At 30.6% G+C, this 24,108-nt stretch overlaps 1 protein-coding gene across 3 annotated transcripts in view; it reads left to right on the top strand.

The window, feature by feature from the left end:
• Nucleotides 1–24,108, top strand: part of LOC105662208 (protein-L-histidine N-pros-methyltransferase) — a 433,690-nt gene that overhangs the window by 92,160 nt on the left and 317,422 nt on the right. For all 3 annotated transcript variants that reach the window (XM_076537085.1, XM_076537086.1, XM_076537084.1), the window contains one exon: nucleotides 18,711–18,922. In XM_076537085.1, the coding sequence (XP_076393200.1) occupies nucleotides 18,711–18,922 (212 nt within the window). The remainder of the gene's footprint in view (nucleotides 1–18,710; nucleotides 18,923–24,108) is intronic.

The raw sequence follows: 24,108 nt of genomic DNA, 5'->3' as shown, positions 1-24,108 counted from the left end.
CTTTTGAAACTAACTTCGAACGATTTTAATGTCCTTCTAATACGTTATTAGTGGCATGATTCTGAACGAGTTTTTCCTTATGCATAATTGACGGAAAACTCTAGTTTTCGTGATATTAGCGAAAAACTATTGTTATTAATATTAGTGGAACGCCCCGTGCTATGCACGGGAAAGACAAGGAAGGGCAATTACAATGCACTGTACCAAAACGCTAACTAAGCTTTACCGCTCTGACACGCGACCTATACAGCAAGATGAGTTCACGTTGACGTTGGTGTATTATTCCCATTGCTTGGTACAGTCTCCGTATCGTTCTAAAAATGCATCAATTTGATTTGTTAGAAAATTTGTTGCGCAGGATCTGCTATTATTTTACGGATACTTTCACCCTTGCGCAGTCCTAAACCGTAAGAGATACACATGTGCAGTAAATTTTTGCAAAGAAAGTTAACAAAGAACAAATGGATGAAGCACCCTCAATCATGATGTAATTAGTTTGTACTTGTCCCTGAAAGAGCGTCCCTGATTTTTTTTTCTATGTATGTTCGCCGGTTTTTTCCTAGGTGGGTGATCCGATCGGAACAAAGCCTTTCGCATCTTGTAGAGTCTGACTCCCCATTGGTACCATTACCAAAAATTTTTTCATTTTTTAGTTGCAAAGGATTATTGTCGCAAAAAAAATTGAAAAACGAATATCCATGTTGTCTTTTACTTAATTATGCTCATGGCATTTACGCAGACAAAAAAAAGCCCAAAAGAACTGTCTCACAGTATCCCATACAATTCTCCCCATTCCATTAAAAAGCGTGAAATAAAATAATTTTCAGAAAAAAAATACACCGACTTCGAAATGCACTAAAAAGTATAAAATAATTTCTATTTCCTAATGAAGTAATTTCTATTTCATTCAATCATACAATTACGTAACAGATATGAATGAAACCTATTTACTCGTTAGGTAGTATATTAAATACATTTCAACTTTTTCAGAGGCGGCGCAAAATTAAAAATACCTCAGTAAACGTTGCTGCCAATAAGCAGTTGATTGTGGTATGGCGTATTGGAAATTAATAAATCCTGAGAAAGAATACGTACCATTATAGATATATCTGGTAATATACGTAAATGTAACGACTGCATCTTCATTTCGCAACGTTTCTGATATAAATGAAATTGAATCGACTTCGTTCGCATGTGGAAGCCATGGATCTAAGAACCTATAAACGGAGCCCACGACGCGGGAATTACTAAATTTGCGGCAGATGGGGTCTATCTTTATAGTATATGCGGCGATCGAGTCTTTCCGTCGCATACTCTATGAATATAGCCCTTTGCGGACTACCGCCGCATATATGCGTTCTGCGTAAATCATCAAATTGGCCGAAGAACTCATATATGCGTTTCGCGAAAACAGTTGATTGAGCCGAGAAACGCGTACATGTGTGCATGCACGTAAATCTGTGCATGTACATATAATATGTCCAGAATTTGACTTGGAATGCTATGAACGAAAACCGCGTTAAAGCAGAAATATGCGCTGGCAATTTTTAATGACTATCGCGGCAGGAGCTCGGCCCCACGGTACGGTTCACTTCGAACCGTTCCCTCCGCAAAGGGCTAGATAGACCATAGTTACATTCTATACACACTAACACCTGCTTCGCGGCGTGCTGTCGAGTTATATGTATAGAAAAAAAATAGCTATACAAGCTTTGCCTATGTTCGGCTGTCAAAAGGTTGACATGTTCAAGAAAATCTTTTAATTTTGCGCCGCCTCCGAAAAGGTTGAAATGTATTTAATATACTACCTAACGAGTAAATAGGTTTCATTCATATCTGTTACGTAATTGTATGATTGAATGAAATAGAAATTATTTCATTAGGAAATAGAAATTATTTTATACTTTTTAGTGCATTTCGAAGTCGGTGTATTTTTTTTCTGAAAATTATTTTATTATTATAATATGAGCGAAATTTCTCCATTTAGTATGTTTGTTTCCTTGTTTTGTTTCACTATATTCCCTTTTATATTTCATTATAAGAGTACTTGTTTGCAGTATAGAGTACTTGTATAGTGTAGTAAAAAGCATTTTATAGCAGATTTGTTAATAATTCTGCTTTTGCCCTATTGCACATGAATAAAGTTTCAAAATATTTTTAATTTCGAGTTACGCTCTTACCCCATTTTCGGGGAAAGCGCAAAGTAGTTGACATTTTAAACAATTTCCAATCAAAATGATAATGTACAAGGAAAATTAAGGTCCTAGTTAATATTAATAGAATAGTAGTAATTGTGCAAAGCGTTCGATATCGACAGCGTTAAGTATTTAGATAGCACTGAAAATACTTACGTTTAAATACCAACTTTATAAAAACCAGTCTGCATCTACTCCACTTCACCTCGTATAATATTGATGTCACACTAGGTTCCTTTCCTAATTTGCTTTTCTATTTCATATTATTTTATCATTCCTATTTTTTAATAACAATTTTCTTATGCTGTGCGTATCATACATACATCAATCCATAGATTACTTATTTTAGTAATTTAAGAAAAGAGTATAATGGTGCCGCATTTTAATTTCCATACCATAAAATTTGAAGTAAAATAAATATTAGTTTCATTTGTTGTATGATGTTCAGCTAAACTCGTGACGCAGTCACAGTGCAAGTGTAATAAATTTAAATCATATTTTTAGCACGCTTCAATTTTAAGTTTAATCCTAATTGTAACGTACACAAACATACGTCGCTAAATATAGAATAAACATAATATTTTGCCTTGTCTGATTTCTCTCATCGTAGTAATTGTAAATAATTAGTTCTGGTTAGTACAATCGTCAGATAACTCGTATTATAAGGAGTTTGAAGATATAAGTAGAATTGATTATATAAAAATAGAGAAATATCTTAGTTCAACTATTTCATTAACATGTTAATATTTTTATCAAACTTTTCACAAGGTAGTCTTTTGTTCGTCCAAGCATGTTTTAATTAGCATCTCCAAAATTCAGTTCCACGTTATAAGAAGGTTACGAAGCAAAATGCCACAAGGAAAAAACTTTACCCAAAAAGGCAGTGATTGACGTCTTTCGTATTAAAATTAGAGGCTATGACTACATTGTGGAAGAACATGGTTATTATAAAATTATAATTTCGGGACTCGTTACTGGAAAACATAATTGTGCTAAAAAGACGTGTTATGTCGTCGATTGAAATTGTCTTCTCGGAACCAACATGTAAGTACATCGAGCCGCTTATAACCCAGTTAAGCCGTTGATTGAAATAAAAAACGAATTCTAATTACATCTTTCAACAAATACAATTAACAGGTATATTTTAAGATCATTGCTTACCACGTAAAAATGATACGATACAATAGCTTAAAAATACATATAAAAGTCTCATTTGCTGAAGCAAACATAAATAGAAATGAGAAAAAGAATTTTTTTTTGTAAAATATATGATTCACATTATAAATAAAAATTAAATTTTTTTATTGTCTTTTACAACAAGAAAAAACTACTTAAAACCGTTTTGAATAAATTAAGCCAATAAAAATTTAATTCATACAAAACAAAATAACAGTTTACAGGTTAACTAATATTTTAAACTGATTTTTTTAAAATAAAATTTCGCTTTTAAAATGACATCCACATTTTTCTAGCGTAATTGCTGAAGCATAGAACTGAATAGGTGAAAATATAATTATAATCTTATTGCATGCTTACAAAATCATATTTTTATATAATTCATGGAGATGCAAACATAATAAATATCTTTTTGTGATCATTAAAATAAAATGATTTTTATTATTGATTGATATGGTATATTTATGAAACGCTGATTAAACATTTTCATCTCTTCCGCTATTTATTACAACAAACTGATCGTATTATTTTTATTATTTATTTTGATGAATATTATCTAAGAATAGGAAGCAATAGCGTGGTCTATTATTTCAATTTTCTAAAAGCGAAGCATTCTAGTTTTATGGGTTTGATTTATTTATATCATGCATTGTATTTAAAAAAAAATAGAATATTAACTCTCATAACACGACTTAGCAGTTTTATTAAACAGAATTAACTATTCAATATTGTAATGTTAAGTATATACGGAAAGTTGAAATTTAAAGTTAAATTGTCATATCTTCAGCGATCTTTAACTGCACAAATTATAATTAGAATAAAGCTGAAAATTTGTGCATTCTGGAAAACATGAGAAAAATTTATCACATCTAAACTGTGAGCACCTAACAAGTGTAGTTCGTCTATATAGTACATTGTTGAAGAAATACTGCATATATTTTCAAATATGTTTTAACTTTAATATCAACGAATATACAAAAAAGAAGAAATTACCTTGCTATTAATAAAGTAAAATTTGAAAAACGGTTTACACCTTGAGTCATTTTGAGTGGTTTAAAAATTAATTAAACATGACCGATATACTCAATCATGATACCTACACATTCGATAAAATGTTACAGAGACTCTGCAGTAGTTAATTTCCTGGGCGGAAGAAAGTACTGTTTTAATTAGAGAATCTAATTGATGGCTACGTGCCGCGCGGTTGCTGTGCAATCTATAAACGACTTCTTAATACCTTGCACCTGAGCATTGCGGCGTTAATTACTCTTCTTCTGTGGTCGGATGCTCCCATCTCTCGATCCTCTTTTCTCGCCCTCTTCTTCGTTGTTTTTTCGTTTTTTTAAAGCTCTGTTAACTTACAAGTCTGAAAGAAGAGCGGGGAACAGTGAATAAAGGGCTGAAAGGATCGTGAAGAAGGGAGGAAGGGGGAGGCACAACAAGTGTCCCCCGTCGCGAGGCGCAGAAGCATTCCTAATTACACCGGTGCCCTTGGAGCGAAATGGAGACAAAAAGCGCGTTGATTACATTTTCGTATAATTTCATCGGTCGGCTCTCGCCATTAAGAGCCACCACCGCGCGCAAATTAGATCGATTCCTTAATGCCCTGCGCTGCGTAATTGGTTCTCATTCTCAGAAGCTGACGGTGAAATCAGATATCTGTCGTGTACCGGACAGTGGACCGCTGGTGAACCGGTCAACGTAATTGCTTCTCCGACTGTTTTGCGGTTCCACGCCGAAACCGCTTCTGCTTCGGCGGAATATCGTTAATGTCGCGATACGCGCCTTCGATAATGAAGCGAGAAACATTTTTTGCTGAACACCTTGCGGGATGTTAATGAATCGCGAGAGCAATACGATTACTCTGGCGCATTAACTCACCGCGAAATTTGTGAAACCAGCAGTCACTGATTGCCTGCGAAATTGAAAATTTTTGTCGATATATGAAGGCTCCGACAATTTGCTCCGCTACTACATTAACAGTCTGTACGATTTTTATTGTCGGTACAGTATGATTATAATTCAGGAAGGAAATTCTTGTTCATCGTACAGTTCGCTATATGTATACAAGATGCATTTAAAAAGTCTTAGAAATGGAACTTCTGCTCTTTGAAAGTTTAATGCCATATTCAATATATCCCCTTCAAAATATTATCTTTCTACGCATATATTAAATTTATTTTTCGAATTTTTACTGGTAAGCTGGTTTCAACTATTCCTCTAATTTTGTTATTATGTCTTTTCAAGTATCAAAACGTCGTTCTGTCAAACAAATCTGCTGCAGCTTTTAGAATTAAAAGAGAATTTTATATACGTTCTTTGTTCGGATAAATCACTCACTTTTAAGTATCGCCAAAATCGTAGCTCATGATTAACTGCAACGAACAATTACTAGACAAGTGAAACTTCGGTACAAAACTTGGTACGCGTGTAGGAAAACAATTGGAAATTATATGCTATGATTTTTCCATTGCTCTTAACGTCTTCTATAGCAGTACTAGAACTTTTTGAACGAAATTTGTATTGATAACGTGAAGCTACATCACATTTCTGATGTTGACATCACATATACTCCTCGTGAAAATATGGCAATATTTTTTTGAATGCATTCGTCGTGGAGACAATAATTCACTTTCGTTATTTCCAGTAGAAATGCGTGTATTGGAATTAGAAACATGTACGGAAATTTAACATACTTTAAAGTAATATGAACGAAATGTTACTAAATAAAATGCAATAATTAATCTTTAACTACCATGATATATAAATATGATTCATTTTACTATAATTTATAATTTAAATATAATGTATTTTATGCGAATTTTTAATGTATCAGTAACATTATTTTATTGTTACTGTTATGTCCAGCCAAACCTCGATAGCTTGAAAACCTCTGTACAACTAAAATTTTGTTCATTCTTTACTACTGTGGTGCGAAAACCTTTATACGTTAAGATAAAACGTACTTCAATTCGAATTATTTTCCAAATATATTCTGAAATACTCAGACCTCTACAAGTTTATCTTATTAAATCGAATTTTTATCCGTAATATCTCTAGAACTTAAAGTTTATACCCATTTAGGGTGGTCAATAACTAGTGACATAACAAGACAATGAGTGAATATAGATGAAAAAATAATAAAAAAATATAAATTAATATTTCTTTATGTAAAACTTGATTTTTGAGGAAATTGAATTTGAAAATTCATCAAAATATTTGTAAGAAAATCTGTTTTTAGTGACAAAAATTATTAATTATAATTAGTTAGTTAATTCAAAAATACTTGAATTAATGCATGTCATTATTAATATCGACAAAATTATTATTAGTGCTATACAATGTTACTTGTGGGTGTATTTATTATACTTCCGCCTAAATTCATATTGATATACATATGTACTCTAGTACGTCTATCAACAAAATCATAAAGATTAAAAAATGATAATACAATGTTATTATAATATGGTATAAAAATTAATAACTGATTTAGCGTAATTAGAATAACGCATAATCACATTGTAAATACTATATAAGATAAATCTTCTCATTACCGAACATGTGAAAATGTGATAGTTTCAAAATAGTTGGCTTTTACTAACAACAAGATTTTTGTCTAACATAGTGATCACCGAATATTAATCCTTCTCTATATTTGAAGGAAATCAGTTCTCAAGTGCAATATATCTAAAAATATAATATATATAAAAAAATAAAAAAATATATAAGTTATATAAAAAAATATATGAAACTATATATAGGGTGTCACCTGAAACGCTACTCATGATTTTCCTAACAATATTTGTAGGGTATGAAGTACACAATAGATATCAGTGAAGCAAATTTTGAAAACAGTTTGTTCTCTTGGTAAAGTCAAGGTCATTTTGGGTTTTTTTAAATAGGAACATACATTTTTTTTTTTATTCACAGCATTAGAGGACATCGAGACGAATTCAAAACACATATTATATGATTTTTTATTAACATATTACTCGACTTACAAAAGAGGAAATGTGAAGTACTTAGCTTTTGACTTTGGTAGTGTAACCATTATTTGATTCCGAAAAGATTGCTGAATGTAAATACGCGACTAGAATGTAAGAAAAATACACGTTATTTAATTACATGTTCAAAATATAAATAAAAATTGTTACTTTCCTTACTGTTTCATTATTAACTCCGTATTTCTTCTTAATATTCACAAATTATCATATATATTTTAGGAATACATATGTTTATAGCATATGGTTCTATAAAGATTTGTAATTATTTGTTAATGAATATCTCAATATAACAAAAATCGAAATAGTAAATAAAATACACCCCACTGAAACGTTTTAAATATATTTTAATGTTTTAATATATTTTTTTATTAATATTTCTAATGAAATGAAACTGTCGGTCATTAACGAGTAGATTTACGTTATATTCACAAATAGTGAACGAAACTGGAGAGTGTACCAGTCCAGAGCGCTTTAGAAACTCTTTAATCAGAGTTCTGAAATAATCAACAAAATTAAATCAATAACGCCACTTTTTAACGTAATTCAACGTACTAATTTAATTTCTAAAGAATGATGTACTTTGAATAAAATATATAAGTTGAATAGAATTGCATTATACTAAAAAGTGAAGAATTTCTTTGACTATATTTTAATGTTTATATACGTATTATCTACGACTGATATCTGTTTCTATGTTCTTGGAAAATATATGTACTCCATTTATGAAAAAAAGTAAATGATACTTCATTGTTATGAAATAATGTATTATTATAAAAATTTATTATTTATGCAATATGTAACGCATCACTCAATAAGTGTCCGGTCTAACTAAGAAAAACAAATTTTTTTTAGAAATTCCACTTTAATCATCAATATACTTTCCTTCTAGTGTGATACATTGATTCCAACGCTCCTCTAACTTTTCAATTCCCTTTATATAAAACGATTTGTCTTTGCCCGCAAAATAAGCCTCAGTTTCCGCAATCACTTCTTCATTTGAGCCAAATTTCTTTCCCTGGAGTATTTTTTTCATATCTGCAAAGAGCCAGTAGTCGCTGAGGTCCAAATCTGGGAAGTACGGTGTGTGGGGAAACAATTCAAAACGTAATTCATTCAATTGAACCATCGTATTCATCGACTTGTGATACGGCGCATTGCCTTCGTGAAACAGTAAACGCGGCACCCACTTTAAAAGCAATTTGCACATGCCCAAATTATCATGCAAAATTGTGAAGACACTATGTACCTTCTGATATCTTCAAAGCATCAGCTATCTCACGCAACTTCGGTTTACGGTCTTTTAAAACTATTTTGTGGACATGTTTTATGTTTTCCGGAACAGCCGCTGATTTTGGGCAACCAGAGCGTTCAGCATCATCGGTGCTTGTACGACCGCGTTTAAATTCAACATACCAGTCAATGATAGTTGATTTCCCTGGTGCAGAACCCTTATAATGGTTATCAAGTCACTTTTTGGCTTGAACAGTATTTTTCCCGATTAAAAAACAGTGTTTAATCAACACACGAAATTCCTTTCTATCCATTGTCTTCAAAATTACGAAACTGGTGGCACTAAAATGACTGTAACTTCTAAACTATCGGTCAGAATACCATGAAATTTTGACACGTACTGTTTGAAGGTTAGTATTATTCGAAAATAACGTGGGTCTGTCACCAGTGTCGCCATATATGTGTCAGACCGGGGACTTATTGAGTGATGTGTTATCTTTGAGTTAAAATAAAAAATTAAGGTGAAGTGGGGTAAACGCAGACTGGTTTTTATAAAGTTGGTATTTAAACGTAAAGACTTTCAGTCTGCTATCTAAATACTTAACGCTGTCGATATCGAACGCTTTGCACAATTACTATTATTCTATTAATATTAACTAGGACCTTAATTTTCCTTGTACATTTTGATTTTGATAGGAAATTGTTTAAAATGTCAACTACTTTGCGCTTTCCCCGAAAATGGGGTAAGAGCGTAACTCGAAGTTAAAAATATTTTGAAACTTTATTCATGTGCAATGGGACAAGAGTAGAATTATTAACAAATCTGCTATAAAATCTTGTTTACTACACTATGCAAGTACTCCATACTGCAAACAAATACTCTTAGCTGAAATACACTGCTCAAAAGAAATCTGGCATAGAAAAATTTTAGGCAAAAATTGACCAAATTTGACTGATAATAACTTCGTGAAAAATCATCGCAAAGTTATGCTATTTTTTTTAAATTAAAGCTTGAGATCTATACTTTAAGACCCTGTAGTTTGATTTTAGATTTGATACATCCGTACCACAATAACACCGTAAATGTGAGGTCATGTTTGCAATATTGAAAATTACAAAGTTTGACGAAATGCATGGACTTGCTACATTTTTTTTGGTGATACTGTTTACAGCAGCATAAAGTACAAACCTTCATCTTTAGTTTCCAGTATGTTAAAAACCGCTACCATTTTTTTCCGCAAAGATACAGAACTTTAAAGAGACCGTTGCATTTATAGCATATACCGCTGGCATTAACATTACCCGATATGCACCTCGGAGAGGTTGCTGGACAGATTTTGCACATCATATGGCTTTGACAAGAACCTTTTTTTATGTGTATTTGTGTGTGAGTATCTGTGTGTGTGTATGAATTATCGTCGAGAAGCCTCATTGAGAATCATTCTCGAATTTTGCAGTCCCAATTCAATTCGATTGCTTCCACATCCTGCAGTAAGTCCAGATTTGAACCCTATAGAGATTTAACAAGGCAACCTGCCAATCTGCAAGACTTGTCGCAAGTCTTAACTCAAATTTGCAATGACATTCCAGAAGAAGAAATTAGGGCTTGCATTAACATGAGTAATCGGCTGCAAGGGGTAATTCAACAACGCGGAGGAAATACGCGTTATTAGAATTCAAATACACGCAAATACACATAAAAAAAGGTTTTTGTCAGAGCCATATGATGTGCAAAATCTGTCCAGCAATGTCTCCGAGGTGCATGTCGGGTAATGCTTATGCCGGCGATACATGCTATGAATGCAACGGTTTGTTTAAAGTTCTGTATCTTTGCGGAAAATAAAATAATTTTAAGAAGAAAAATACGCCGACTTCGAAATGCACTAAAAAGTATAAAATAATTTCTATTTCCTAATGAAGTAATTTCTATTTCATTCAATCATACAGTTACGTAACAGATATGAATGAAACCTATTTACTTGTTAGGTAATATATTAAATACATGTGGGATTCGGTAAAGGGGAATTAATTTTTGCGTGGTATGAGTGTGTGTGATGTACGAGTGTGAAACAAAAGAGTGTGAATGCGTAGTATAAAAAAAACGCGACAGCGTCGAAAGGACAGTCTAGTCTTGGCCGAACCGTAGAAACGTGAACTATCATCAATATATTAAATTTTGTATTCCTTTCAATTTATTAAAATATTTACTATAACTTTAATCCGTTTCTCATCTTCTTGCTCCTGTCAGATACTCTTACCGCCTGTAAATTTTAACGTATTTTCTACGCCTAAAAATAAAACATCTGTGTCCTTTCCCAAACATTTTCCGTTCCTATAACCCCAAAACAGGCAAGCCCACGGTCCTCAAGTCCTTCAAAACATAAATCACCGCCTTCCTAAGTCCCAAACTTTCTCCTCGAGCACTTCCGCCACCCTCTCACTGACCAGCCTAAACCTTAACATCCCCTCTCAGTCCTTAGCCCCCACCTTAATTTTTTCCTTCGTCGAACTCGCACCCTCACTCTAGAACTAGAATTATCTTATCCCTCATCCAGTCAACATCAAAAAGTCAAAAGTCTAATAAAGTTTTGTTTTTATAAAAATCTATATTGACTTCGAATATTTCTTTTGCCTCCGGGATCACGACACTCCCATCCTACAGACATTTCAACGTTTCCCGAGGCGGCGCAAAATTAAAAGATTTTCTTGAACATGTCAGCCTTTGGACAGCCGAACATAGGCAAAGCTAGTATAGCTTGTTAAATTATTAATAAATTTAGCATATAGCGACATCTTACAGTATTAGAAATGATGTGCGATGTTAGTAACAGAATAATTGAATATTAGAAACAGAATAATTGAATATTGTACTTCCGTCTTGTCGTTATGAAAATGTAAGCGTTCGTGATGTTTTATTTGAAGTAAAAGTAATCCCTGTTTAAATGGTTAATCTTTAAGTTAAAATGTTTGTTGTTTGTGTTTTATATTAAATAATTTGTTCGTGTTCAAAAGTGTATTATTAGTTTTGTTATTTTCCATAATTCTGATTATTTAACATGGTAGCAGAGCGTGGTTAATTTGAGAAAATCAGTTTATGGAAAAAGTGATAGAAAAGTTAAAAAGAACGAAGTGAAGAAAATAGAGACTTAATAAAAGAAAGAAAAATTGAAACATTGAATTAATTGAATAAAGTGCTTGAAGAAAACGCACAAGAAACAAGACGAGTCAATATGGCAGACGAATTCAAAATAACGTTACCAATTTTCGATGGAAAAGATTATAATACATGGAAGAAGAGAATTATGGTATTTTTGAAGATGAAAAAGTGTGATGAAATTATTAAACGAGAAAGAACCGAGATGGATAATGTAGCCGTGTGGAATGAATTTGATCTGAAAACGATGAATTATATATATAGTGCATTATCAAATAGACAAATGGAACTTGTTAACGATGAATTAACAAGTTATGGAATAATCAAGAAATTAGACAGAATTTATTTGCGTGAATCAACTTCATTGCAGATTTGTATAAGAAATAAATTAGATAAAATTAGGTTAAAAGATTATACTGAAACAAGTGAATTCTATGGTGAATTTGAAAAATTAATAATTGAATTGAAAAATGCCGGTGCTGTGGTAACTGAAAAAGAAAAAGTGAATTATATGTTGAGAACATTGCCAAGTTCATTGAGTCATATTGGAGACTTAGTTGATGTTTTACCTGAAGGAGATAGAACTGTAGATTACATAATTAATAAAATTAAAATATATGAAGATAGAGAAAAGGATGAAAATCAAAATTCAGCAAATAGAAATGGAAACTCAAACGTGTTTAGAAGTGAGGTGAAAAGAGACAGAACGTGTTATAAATGTGGTAAATCGGGACATGTTCAGTACGAGTGTATGAGTCAAGGCAGCATTGGAAGTTACTGGAAAGGTTCGAGGGGAAGTTGGCAGCAGCAAGGGCGAGGAGGCGCACGTTATCATCCTCAACAGCCGCGAGATGGATACAGTCTGATCAGAGGCAGCGGCGGCAGTTTCAGAGGAGACGGTGGAAGTTTCAGAGGAGATGGTGGCAATTTCAGAGGAGACGGCTACAGTCTGAACAGAGGTAGCGGCAATTTCAGAGGACGAGGCACTGGTCAACGAGGAAGAGGCTGTCAACAACGGCAAGATCGTCAATATGCAAATCGAGGAAAGATAAGTTTCGTAACCGAGGTTGAGAAAAAAATAGGTTACAATGTTGAGGTAAACGAATCTGTAAATAAATTAGAATGGGTTCTGGATAGCGGTTGTACAGATCATATTATAAATGAAGATAAATATTTTGTAAGAGTCAATCATTTGAATAATCCGATAAGTATTAAAGTTGGAGATGGTCGCATAGTTAAAGCAACAAGTGTAGGAGATATTGTAACTAAGTTTGTGACAAATTTTAATGAAACAGAAATTGAGTTAAAAGATGTATTTTTTGTGAAAGAAATGGATAGGAATTTAATGAGTTTTGGAAAAATCGCGAACAAAGCCAAGATTGTTTCAATGGAAAGTACTTCAAAGATTTACACGAGAGAAAATAATTTGATAGCAGTAGCGAATAAAGTCAATAATTTATATAAGATAAATACTGTTTTTGAAAGTAAGCAAAATTATATAACTGAAAAAGTGAATCATGGTATGACTTTGAAAGAAAAATATCATAGGATATTAGGACATGTTAACTTTAAGTATTTGGACATTTTGAGTCGGAATAATTTAGTCGAGGGATTACTGAGTAATTTGGAAAGTGAGTTTTTAAAGTGTGGTACTTGCGTACAAAATAAAATGATTAATACGAGTTTTGAAAATAATAGACGTAGAGCAAGGAATATAGGAGAAATTATTCATGCTGATGTAAATGGACCGCATAGTATAATGGGTTTTAAAGGGGAAAAATATTTTTTAATTTTAATAGATGACTATAGTAAAGCGGCTAAAGTATATCCTATTCGAGAAAAGAATGAAGTTTATGATTGTTTTGTAACGTATGTGAATCAATTAGAAAATTTAGTTGGGAATCGAGTAAAACGATTAAGATGTGATAACGGTAGAGAATTTTTAAATAAAGACATGTATATTTTTGCCAAAGAAAAAGGAATTTACATTGAACCGTGTCCTCCGTATGTCCATGAATTAAACGGGACTGCGGAAAGATATAATAGATCAGTAATGGATACTGCGCGTTGTTTATTATCAGAGGCGAAAATTAATGTTAGATATTGGCCAGAGATAATTAAAACAGCTGTATATTTAAAGAATAGAACATTAGCAAATACAATTGAGAAAAAGACACCGTATGAAATTATAATGGGAGTAAAACCAGATATTAGTAATTTGAAAATATACGGAAGTAAAGTTTTTGTAAGAGTTCCAGAAGTTAAAAGGAAAAGTAAATGGGATAGAAAAGCGGAGTTAGGAATTCTAGTCGGATATGAGGAAGTAGGTTATAGAGTTTTGATTAATAATAGAGTAATTATTGCTAAACATGTTGATATTGTTGAAGAAAATGTAAATTTGGTAGGATTTAAAGACAATGATGAAATTAATGAAAATGGGTTACTTGAAAATGAGATTAATCAGGAATGTAAAGAAGGAATTGTAGAAAATGAAAACAATGATTCTGATGAAAAAGAAATGAATGGAACCGATGAGCATGTAGAGATTGTACCTATGACTAGTGTTAAAGATGTAACATTACCTAGACGGTCAGAGAGGAAGAGAATACCTGTAAACAGATACGGAAATCCCATAACAAATTTTATTTATGTAAATTATGTAAGTGTGGATAATCCGGAAAACTATAATGAAGCGATAAGCAGTAATGATAGTGAGAAATGGGTAGACGCGATGCATAGAGAAATTGAATGTTTAAAGAAAAATGATACGTGGGAATTAGTTGATAGACCAAAAGATATAAAAATATTAGATTTAAAATGGGTTTACACAAAAAAATCCGATGAAAAATTTAAAGCTAGAATTGTTGTAAGAGGGTTTCAGCAAAAAGAAATACTTGAGGATATTTATTCACCGGTTGCAAGAACACAAACTTTAAAAATATTATTAAGCTATTGTGTACAGGAAGGGTTATTGATAAATCAAATGGATGTAGAAACAGCATTTTTAAATGGAAAAATTAAATCAGAAGTATATGTAAAGCAACCTCAAGGTTATGATGATGATACCGGTAGAGTGTGTAAATTAATTAAGTCTTTGTACGGATTGCGTGAAAGTCCACGAGTGTGGTATGAATGTCTAGATGAGTATTTAAGGGAATTACAATTTAAACGTAGTAAAATTGATTATTGTTTATATTATATGGAAGATAATAATGAGAAAGTTTATTTGATAATATTTGTAGATGATTTGTTAATTTGTAGTAAAAATGAAAAACTAATAGAATTTATTAAAAAGAAATTAGCTATTAAGTTTCGAATGAAAGATATGGGCCAAATAGAAACATACTTAGGAATAAATATTAAATATAATTATGAGACAAATTCTATGACATTAGACCAAGAAAAATATATAGAATCACTAGCAAGAAAATATAGGATTGAAAATGCAAAATTATATGCTACCCCAATGGAGCAAAATTTGAAATGTGAACCTGCTTTATCAATATCAGAAGATATTAAATATAGGAATTTAATTGGAGCATTACTATATATAAGTTCTAGTACTCGACCAGATATTTGCTATTGTGTGAATTACTTAAGTAGATTTCAAAATTGTTATGATCAAAGTCATTATAAGTACGCTTTAAGAATATTGAAATATTTATATTATACTAAAAACTTAAAATTAAGATTCGATAGAAATGTAAATATTGATGTACTAGATTGTTGTGTTGATGCTGATTGGGCAGGGGATATTATTGATAGGAAATCTACAACTGGATATCTTATAAGAATGTATGGTAATACTATTTTTTGGAAATCAAAAAAACAAGACATTGTAACGAAATCATCGACAGAAGCAGAGTATGTTGCATTGTCTGTATGTGTGAGTGAATTGAAATTAATTAGAGATTTATTAAGTGATTTTGGAATTGAAATACAAAATCCAATCCGAATTTTTGAAGATAATGCTGGCGCGATATGCATAAGTAAATATGGAAACTTTACGAGAAACTCAAAGTATATAGAAACGCATTATCATTATGTTAATGAAAATTATGTAAAAGGATTAATTGAAGTGGTTAAGATAGATTCGGAAGAAAATCCAGCAGATATCTTCACTAAGTCATTAGGACGAATTAAATTTGAAAAATTTAGAGAGGTTCTTAAAGTGTATTAGAATATAAAAGAAAAAATTAAATGGAAATTACGAATTATTACAAAATGCTAAATTTAAGGAGGCGTGTTAAATTATTAATAAATTTAGCATATAGCGACATCTTACAGTATTAGAAATGATGTGCGATGTTAGTAACAGAGTAATTGAATATTAGAAACAGAATAATTGAATATTGTACTTCCGTCTTGTTCGTGATGTTTTATTTGAAGTAAAAGTAATCCCTGTTTAAATGGTTAATCTTTAAGTTAAAATGTTTGTTGTTTGTGTTTTATATTAAATAATTTGTTCGTGTTCAAAAGTGTATTATTAGTTTTGTTATTTTCCATAATTCTGATTATTTAACATAGCTATTTTTTTTCTATACATATAACTCGACAGCACGCCGCAAAGTAGTTGTTACTGCGTATAGAATGTAACTATGGTCTATCTAGATTCATAGAATATTCGACGGAAAGACTCGATCGCCGCATATACTATAAAGATAGAGCCCATCTGCCGCAAATTTGGTAATTCCCGCGTCGTGGGCTCCGTTTATAGGTTCTTAGATCCATGGCTTCCATATGCGAAGTCGATTCAATTTCATTTATATCAGAAACGTTGTAAAATGAAGATGCAGTCGTTACATTTACGTATATTACCAGATATATCTATAATGGTTCGTATTCTTTCTCAGGATTTATTAATTTGCAATACGCCATACCATAATCAACTTGTTATTGGCAGCAACGTTTACTGAGGTATTTTTAATTTTGCACTGCCTTCGAAAAGGTTGAAATGTATTTAATATACTACCTAACGAGTAAATAGGTTTCATTCATATCTGTTACGTAATTGTATGATTGAATGAAATAGAAATTACTTCATTAGGAAATAGAAATTATTTTATACTTTTTAGTGCATTTCTAAGTCGGCGTATTTTTCTTCTTAAAATCATTTTATTTCACGCTTTTTAGTGGAATGGGGAGAATTGTATAGGATACTGTGAGACAGTTCTTCCGGGCTTTTTTTTTTGATCTGCGTAAATGCCATGAGCATAATTAAGTAAAAAACAACATGGATATTCGTTTTTCAATTTCTTTTTTCGCTAATATCTCGAAAACTAAAGCTTTCCGCGAAATTTGTATATGAACAAAATTGTTCAGAATCATGTCCGTGATAAGATATTAAAAGCGCACTAAAATCGAGAAAATTTTATTTCAAAAGTTACCGGTTGTCTTGCAATAACAAAAATGGTAGCGGTTATTCACATACTGGAAATTAAAGATGCAGGTTTGTACTTTATGCTGCTGCAAACAGTATCACCAAAAAAAATGTGGCAAGTCAAACTTTGTAATTTTCAATATTGCGAACATGACCTCACATTTACGGTGTTATTGTGGTAGGGATGCATCAAATCTAAAATCAAACTACAGGGTCTTAAAGTAGAGATCTCAAGCTTTAATTTAAAAGAAAGAGTATAACTTTGCGATGATTTTACACGAAGTTACCATCAGTCAAATTTGGCCAATTTTTGCCTAAAATTTTTCTATGCCAGATGTCTTTTGAGCAGTGTATAAAAGGGGATATAGTGAAACAAAACAAGGAAACAAACATACTAAATAGAGAAATTTCGCTCATATTGTAATAAAAATAGCCTGTATACGCACTTGCCCCGTTTACGAACTTACCCCACTTCACCTTGTACATTTCTACACTTACAGGATAAAAATTAATAATATTAAAAGAAAACTAATAATAAGTTCACTCCAAGACTCTTAATCGCTTCGCAATTGACATCGATGCAGTAATTTTTTGCATTCCAAAATATAATCAACTGCGGCACAGTATTAGTAAACGATTTTTGTTTCTTTAATTAATGTCTCATTTGTATGAATTATAAATATGAATCTATTTATGTCTACTTAATAAATAAACTGAAAATAGAAGGCAACTTCAGGACGGAAAGTACTCTTTTACGCAAAATTTTGGTTTTTGATTAATTTAACTATGGCGTATCTTACCGAAAAATTTGCAAAAATTACGGAATAATAGTTATGTCATGTTATTACCACTGTAATATAAAAGTAGTGGTTTACGTCTTTATTAAGAAATCATATTCTTTTACATTTATTTTCCAGTTCTTCATTCTTTACTCCCACAGCTTGTGATAAAAAAATTTAAAAACCTTAAAAAAATTTTAGAATTTTTGTACGAAATTAAGTAAGAAAAACAGGGCTAAAACTATAATAACGATCTTTCAGTTTTACTACGGGGCTAAAATCTTTTTTTGTGCATGTAATTTTTTTTTCTTTGATATTGTTTCATTTGAAGGACCTCATTTAAAAGATTTTCCAAACCTTTCAAATATTTGCAAACAATTCTTGTCATGATACCAAAATATCAAACCTAATCTTTCTTTAATTTAGCAATAAATGAATGTTATAGATGCCAAAATATAGTTATACGTACGACGAAATTTTGTTGGTCATTTGTTGATATTAATCATTAATTTCTTTTAGGTTAATAATTACATTTAGTAACGACTTATAACATTTATTGAATGTTAAATTTATAAATAACTTGTTGAAATTATTATTTGCTTGTTGCAAGCAAATCTTTTTTACAAGTTGAATTTTCTTAAAAATGAAATCGTAAATAAAAACCTTTTATTTTGTATGTTTAACTTACTTTTTTATGCTAATTTTTCCATTTTTCGTTGCATCGTTACACTGAAATCACATAATATATATAGTTTGTATCAATGTTTAATGTAGCTGTGCTTCTTATTACAGTGGTACAAAGTGGATACAACAAAAATACGAGAGGATTTACTCCATTTATGGATTCCCTTAGGAGTAGGACCTCAACATGATCAGCCTGACCAAACCGCTGAAGAATTTTTAACGAAATCCGTTGAGAGATCGGATTCTTTACCACTGCAGGCGTGGCATTCTTTGGCAAGATCTGCTTTATCCTGGTTCATCAGTCGTACGTCCATAAATGGGTGAGTACCGTACAGATTAAATTTCTCAAAACTGCAATGATTAATTATTATAAATGCCATAATGTTTATTTTCTTTTTGTTCTGTTATTAGCTGTTCGGGAAGTTCGTAGTGTTTGCGATGGTTACTAACATTAAAATCTTTAACTATTATCATTTATTTTTAAGGTGATGATCTCTGCATATATTCTCAAAGGCGAAGTTTCCACATACTGATACCAAGGATAAATGTATTTGTATAGTTTTGTCTATGTAAAGCCATTTTGAAGATGGATAATAGTTCAGAACATTTTCCATGTTTGATACTATTACATTATCGAAAGGGTAAAATGCACCGAATAAAACATAATACACGCTGTTTAAGGAAATGGTACAGCCTGTTAGAGTATTGTTACGGATGAGAGCAGCTCATCACGCAGAAAATAAGTAAAAAAATTTCTTTATTTTAATATATAGCAATGATGCAATATAATTTAGTAATTAATAAATAAAAAGAAGTTAATTCTAAAATTATATTGGTGAAGTTGCAGTGCAGAGGTGGAAAGATGATCAGCAGAAGAATTACGAGTCTGATTGGTTGTATCGCCATGTACCCACCTTCGTTAATACTAATAATAAAGCACACACATTTTCGTCATTTACCAAAATAGTCACACGTTTTAATGTGTGATCATATCTTATCACACAAATTAATATGAGCTTATGTAGCATATGACGAAAAAGCGAATGAAGATCGTCGAAACCAAGTAGAATAAAGCAATAACGAGTGTTCAAATTCAAAATAGTGACGTAAATCGCAAGCATCTTGGTAGATGCCTGAACAATTCAACATGTATGTATTTGACCGTGAAAATTCTTGCTGAGATTTTACTGCGAAAGTATTCTCTCCCCATAATTATTCGCTTGATAAATACCTGTTAGGAACTATCCTGTAGCATTACTAACACACATACATTCATCTTATACTGTCGCCTCGCTGGGCACGAATGGAATATATATTGTGTCAAGTTTAATCTCCATATTTTTTATCACGGAAGATAGATGTATATACTATATAATTTGTTAAAACAGTTTCTGTTACATATAACTGTACAATCAACTAAATCACGTATTATACTTAATTTACATTCCATATAAATAATTATGTAAATAAATAAAATTGTAAAAATATATATAAGATGTGAAATGTCGTTCCGTAGTTTACGTATTTAAAAATTTATAATGTTCTTACCAGAATATATCAATTCAATCAATAAAACTTTAATCTACGAAGGGGATCGTAATATAGCAATATAATTTTTTACACGGAGAGGATCTTCAGGTTTGAAGTTCAACTTTGTCGTTTTTAATAGAATTATTTTTTGCACATAAGTTAATTTTCTACAACGTTTTATGTATGAAAAAGGATGTTACTATAGACTATAAATAATTAATAATGTGTAACATATTTGAAATTCTTTATATAAAATATAATCAATTTTTAATAGTCTTTAAACGTTTTAATAATTTTAACACTATACATTAATACGATATTATGTGAAATGTTTCGGTATATACAGGGTGTTACCTGTAACGCTACTCACGATTTTTCTCCCACTTGCAGCCACCTTACGAAAAAAAGTTTAGAATAAAATTTGCAGGGTATGAAGTGCACAATAGATATTAGTAAAGCAAATTTTGAAAACAGTTTGTTCTCTTGGCAAAGTCAAGGTCACCTTGGGTTTCTTAAATAGGAACATACATTTTTTTTTATTCATAACTTTAGAGGACATCGAGACGAATTCGAAACATATATTACATTATATTTTTATTAACATATTACTCGATTTACAGAAGTGGAAAAATGTAAAGTACTTAGCTTTTGACTTTGGTAGGGTAACCATTATTTGGTTCCAAAGAGATCACTGAATGTAAACACGCGACTAGAATATAAGAAAAATACACTTTATTTAATTACATGTTCAAAATGTAACATATGCCGCCTTCCATCACATAATATTCCAGTTTTTTACTTTACATTTCCACTTCTGTAAATCGAGTAATATGTTAATAAAAATATAATGTAATATATGTTTCGAATTCGTCTCGATGTCCTCTAAAGTTATGAATAAAAAAAAATGTATGTTCCTATTTAAGAAACCCAAGGTGACCTTGACTTTGCCAAGAGAACAAACTGTTTTCAAAATTTACTTTACTAATATCTATTGTGCACTTCATACCCTGCAAATTTTATTCTAAACTTTTTTTCGTAAGGTGGCTGCAAGTGGGAGAAAAATCGTGAGTAGCGTTACAGGTAACACCCTGTATATCAATATAAAAAAAATATTTTCATTTCACAATTATACTATTTCATTTAAAAATGAAATGTTAACCTTGAAATCTTCAATAACTTCTCATTAAAAAAAAATAGTATACTGTATTATGACTATTTCTTTATTTCTAAAAATAACGAAGATGGTTAAGATGATCAAAATTTGTGATTCATATGTCATCACTTATTTGATGAATACATATTTCTTAGAAAAGCGTACATCCAGAACTCCTAAACCGGGTATTTATCAAACGACCATTGTATATCAACATACCTTCCTAATAAAGGAACAATCCGAAATGATAATTTCTTATTTTAATTAAATTTATATAAGTTGCGGCTCTTGAAAAAATATTCGATGTAGACAGAAATTTTTCGCAATTTTACAATAAAACCAATTTTGTTTAAAGAGAATGATTGTTTATAAACAAATGAGTGAATGAATAAATGAATGACTTTCCTTTTATGCGATGTATTGCATGTATGTCAATGTCACAAAATCTTAAAAGAACAAGAAAATATTTTTTCTTTGTAAAGGTGTACTGATTGTATCAAGTCAACTGAACAGAATTTATTTTTACACTTAATGTTTAAAACACATTTACTTTTTTAATTGGTGGCCATTCACGTTAAGAGGGTGAGAGAATCCGTTAAAGAGAATGATGAGAAATATATTTCATTGAATATCTTAAAAACTGTTACTGCTGAAGAATGGTGTAAATAGTAAAATTATATATTTTTTAATAAGGAGTTCATATGCGGATTTGAAAGAATTCTACTTATTTAAATATTTTAGAATAGCACATTTATGTACTGACCTTTTTTGTTTTTTAAAAAGATGATCTATGTTCTTATAAACTTGCGTACATAAAATATATAAAATATGTTCTAAAGTATAAAACACCCACTAATAAGTTTAATTTTTAGTCATTTTTGCATTATAAAGATGGTTACTGCAGTTTAAGACTATTCGCGCGTTATCATATGAAATTATGAAGTACGTATAATTAAACAGGTAGTGAGGTTTTATAACTTTTCAAATATTATTAACGTAAACAACTTTAAATAATCAAAATTTCCATTATCAGTTTAATTATGTTCGCGATGACTTCTACTTTAGAAAGAATCGGTAACGTGACAAGCATTCCTCACATTAGTCACTATAAAAACTTTTATTAAGGAAGGTGTTATGTTAGAATTATTCAAAATATTTACATGATACTAATGTCTTTTTTTGTAAATAATTGCAGTTTATAAATATTTATTAATATAGCACTTGCCCACATATCGTATGTAAAACTAAAATTTATGTTTATTCATATTCTATACTTTGATATAGATATATGTTTGTGTACAATATGGTTACAGAATCATAGATAATCCTTTTGTTAAAAAATTAGCAAAATAATACTATTTTTAAACATAATGTTTAACTAAATACAATTCCTTAAAATGTGTTTTCACACTTGGAATCTTTGATAATACAAATGATCCTACAGTTTGCACTATTCTTCCTATTCTAATAATTCTTAAAATATTCAACTAAATATATTATTCAGTCTTTACATTGAAAGCTGTGTTCACCCTTTCAACGCAAATGTGCACAGCTAAAAAAATATTTCGAACATTTTTCATAAACTGCAATGTACATGAATTTCATTAAAGTCAAAAATAATCACTTTGGAATGTTCGTTATTAAGAAAGAGTTATTTTTCCATCTATGCGCTATACTTCATTTTATATAAACAAAACATGTATAAAATGTTTAATAGTAAACGAAAATTAGTATAAGTGAATATATGTAAATTAATAACTGTGTTATATACTGAATCATGTACCTGTGAATGGAAAGTTAGTATCTGTTATCCATGACCGTTACAAGTTAGTTAAAATACGTTTTGTGAAAGAATGGATAAATTGATCTAATAATAAGCATTAGTACGTAGGTCTACTTATCGAGTGTTTGTTGACTATTAATTCGAGTGAATAAATTGTATGTGAATAATGTATGTATGCAAATTTTTAATCTAGAAAAGAAAATGATATTGCAGAAAAATTATTTCGAAGGTTTGAACTAATAAGTATCCCATATAAGTATTTCTAAAATAAAGAAATTTTACACTTATTTGTTGCTTGAAGAAACTGCCCCTATTTTGATCTCGCGTATGAAAAAGTTTTAAGTAGTCACGGTTTAAAGCTAGTTTTTGTTTAACAAATAAACAACGCTTTGGTAAACAAATCACTATTGATAATGCTGGAATACAGATATCACTATGATTAATAACAAACGATCTGTATTATACAATTAAAAAATTTATGAATTTCTGCGAATTACAGAATAGACTATATCTGATTACGAAATTTTATACTTTGAAATAATTACATATCATTACGAACTTTCCGAACAGTAATTTTATATTTATTTTGAATCAAATTTTATAGATTATATATATATTAAAGAATATATGTATTCTTGCACTATGTTGATGAATATATTCGTACTACACCAGGTGGTTTACATATGTATAGTCTAACAAGCTATTTTTTTTTCACCACCACAAATATCGATTTCATTTTGGTTAATTAAAGAAACAGGAAGGTTATGTATTTAGTATAAGCCAAATTATTTTAGAAAAATAAATTAATCTATCTAATTAAATTAAATTTAGGAAATTAAACCAATTTTTCAGAACATTCTGTATAAAGAATTATTAACGCATAATGCTAAAAGATCAATAATTTCTGAAACATTTTACATTTGCAAATATGAGATTTGTACCAAAATTAACTTCATAAATTATCCTATTCTTGAATACAATACTTTAATATCTTTTAATACAGAATGTTCTACAAAATTGATGTGTATAATAGACATTAC

This window comes from Megachile rotundata, chromosome 11, assembly GCF_050947335.1.
Source record: "Megachile rotundata isolate GNS110a chromosome 11, iyMegRotu1, whole genome shotgun sequence".
Taxonomy (NCBI): domain Eukaryota; kingdom Metazoa; phylum Arthropoda; class Insecta; order Hymenoptera; family Megachilidae; genus Megachile; species Megachile rotundata.
The sequence above is the reverse complement of the archived record's forward strand: the minus strand, read 5'-3'. Positions and strand labels throughout refer to the sequence as shown.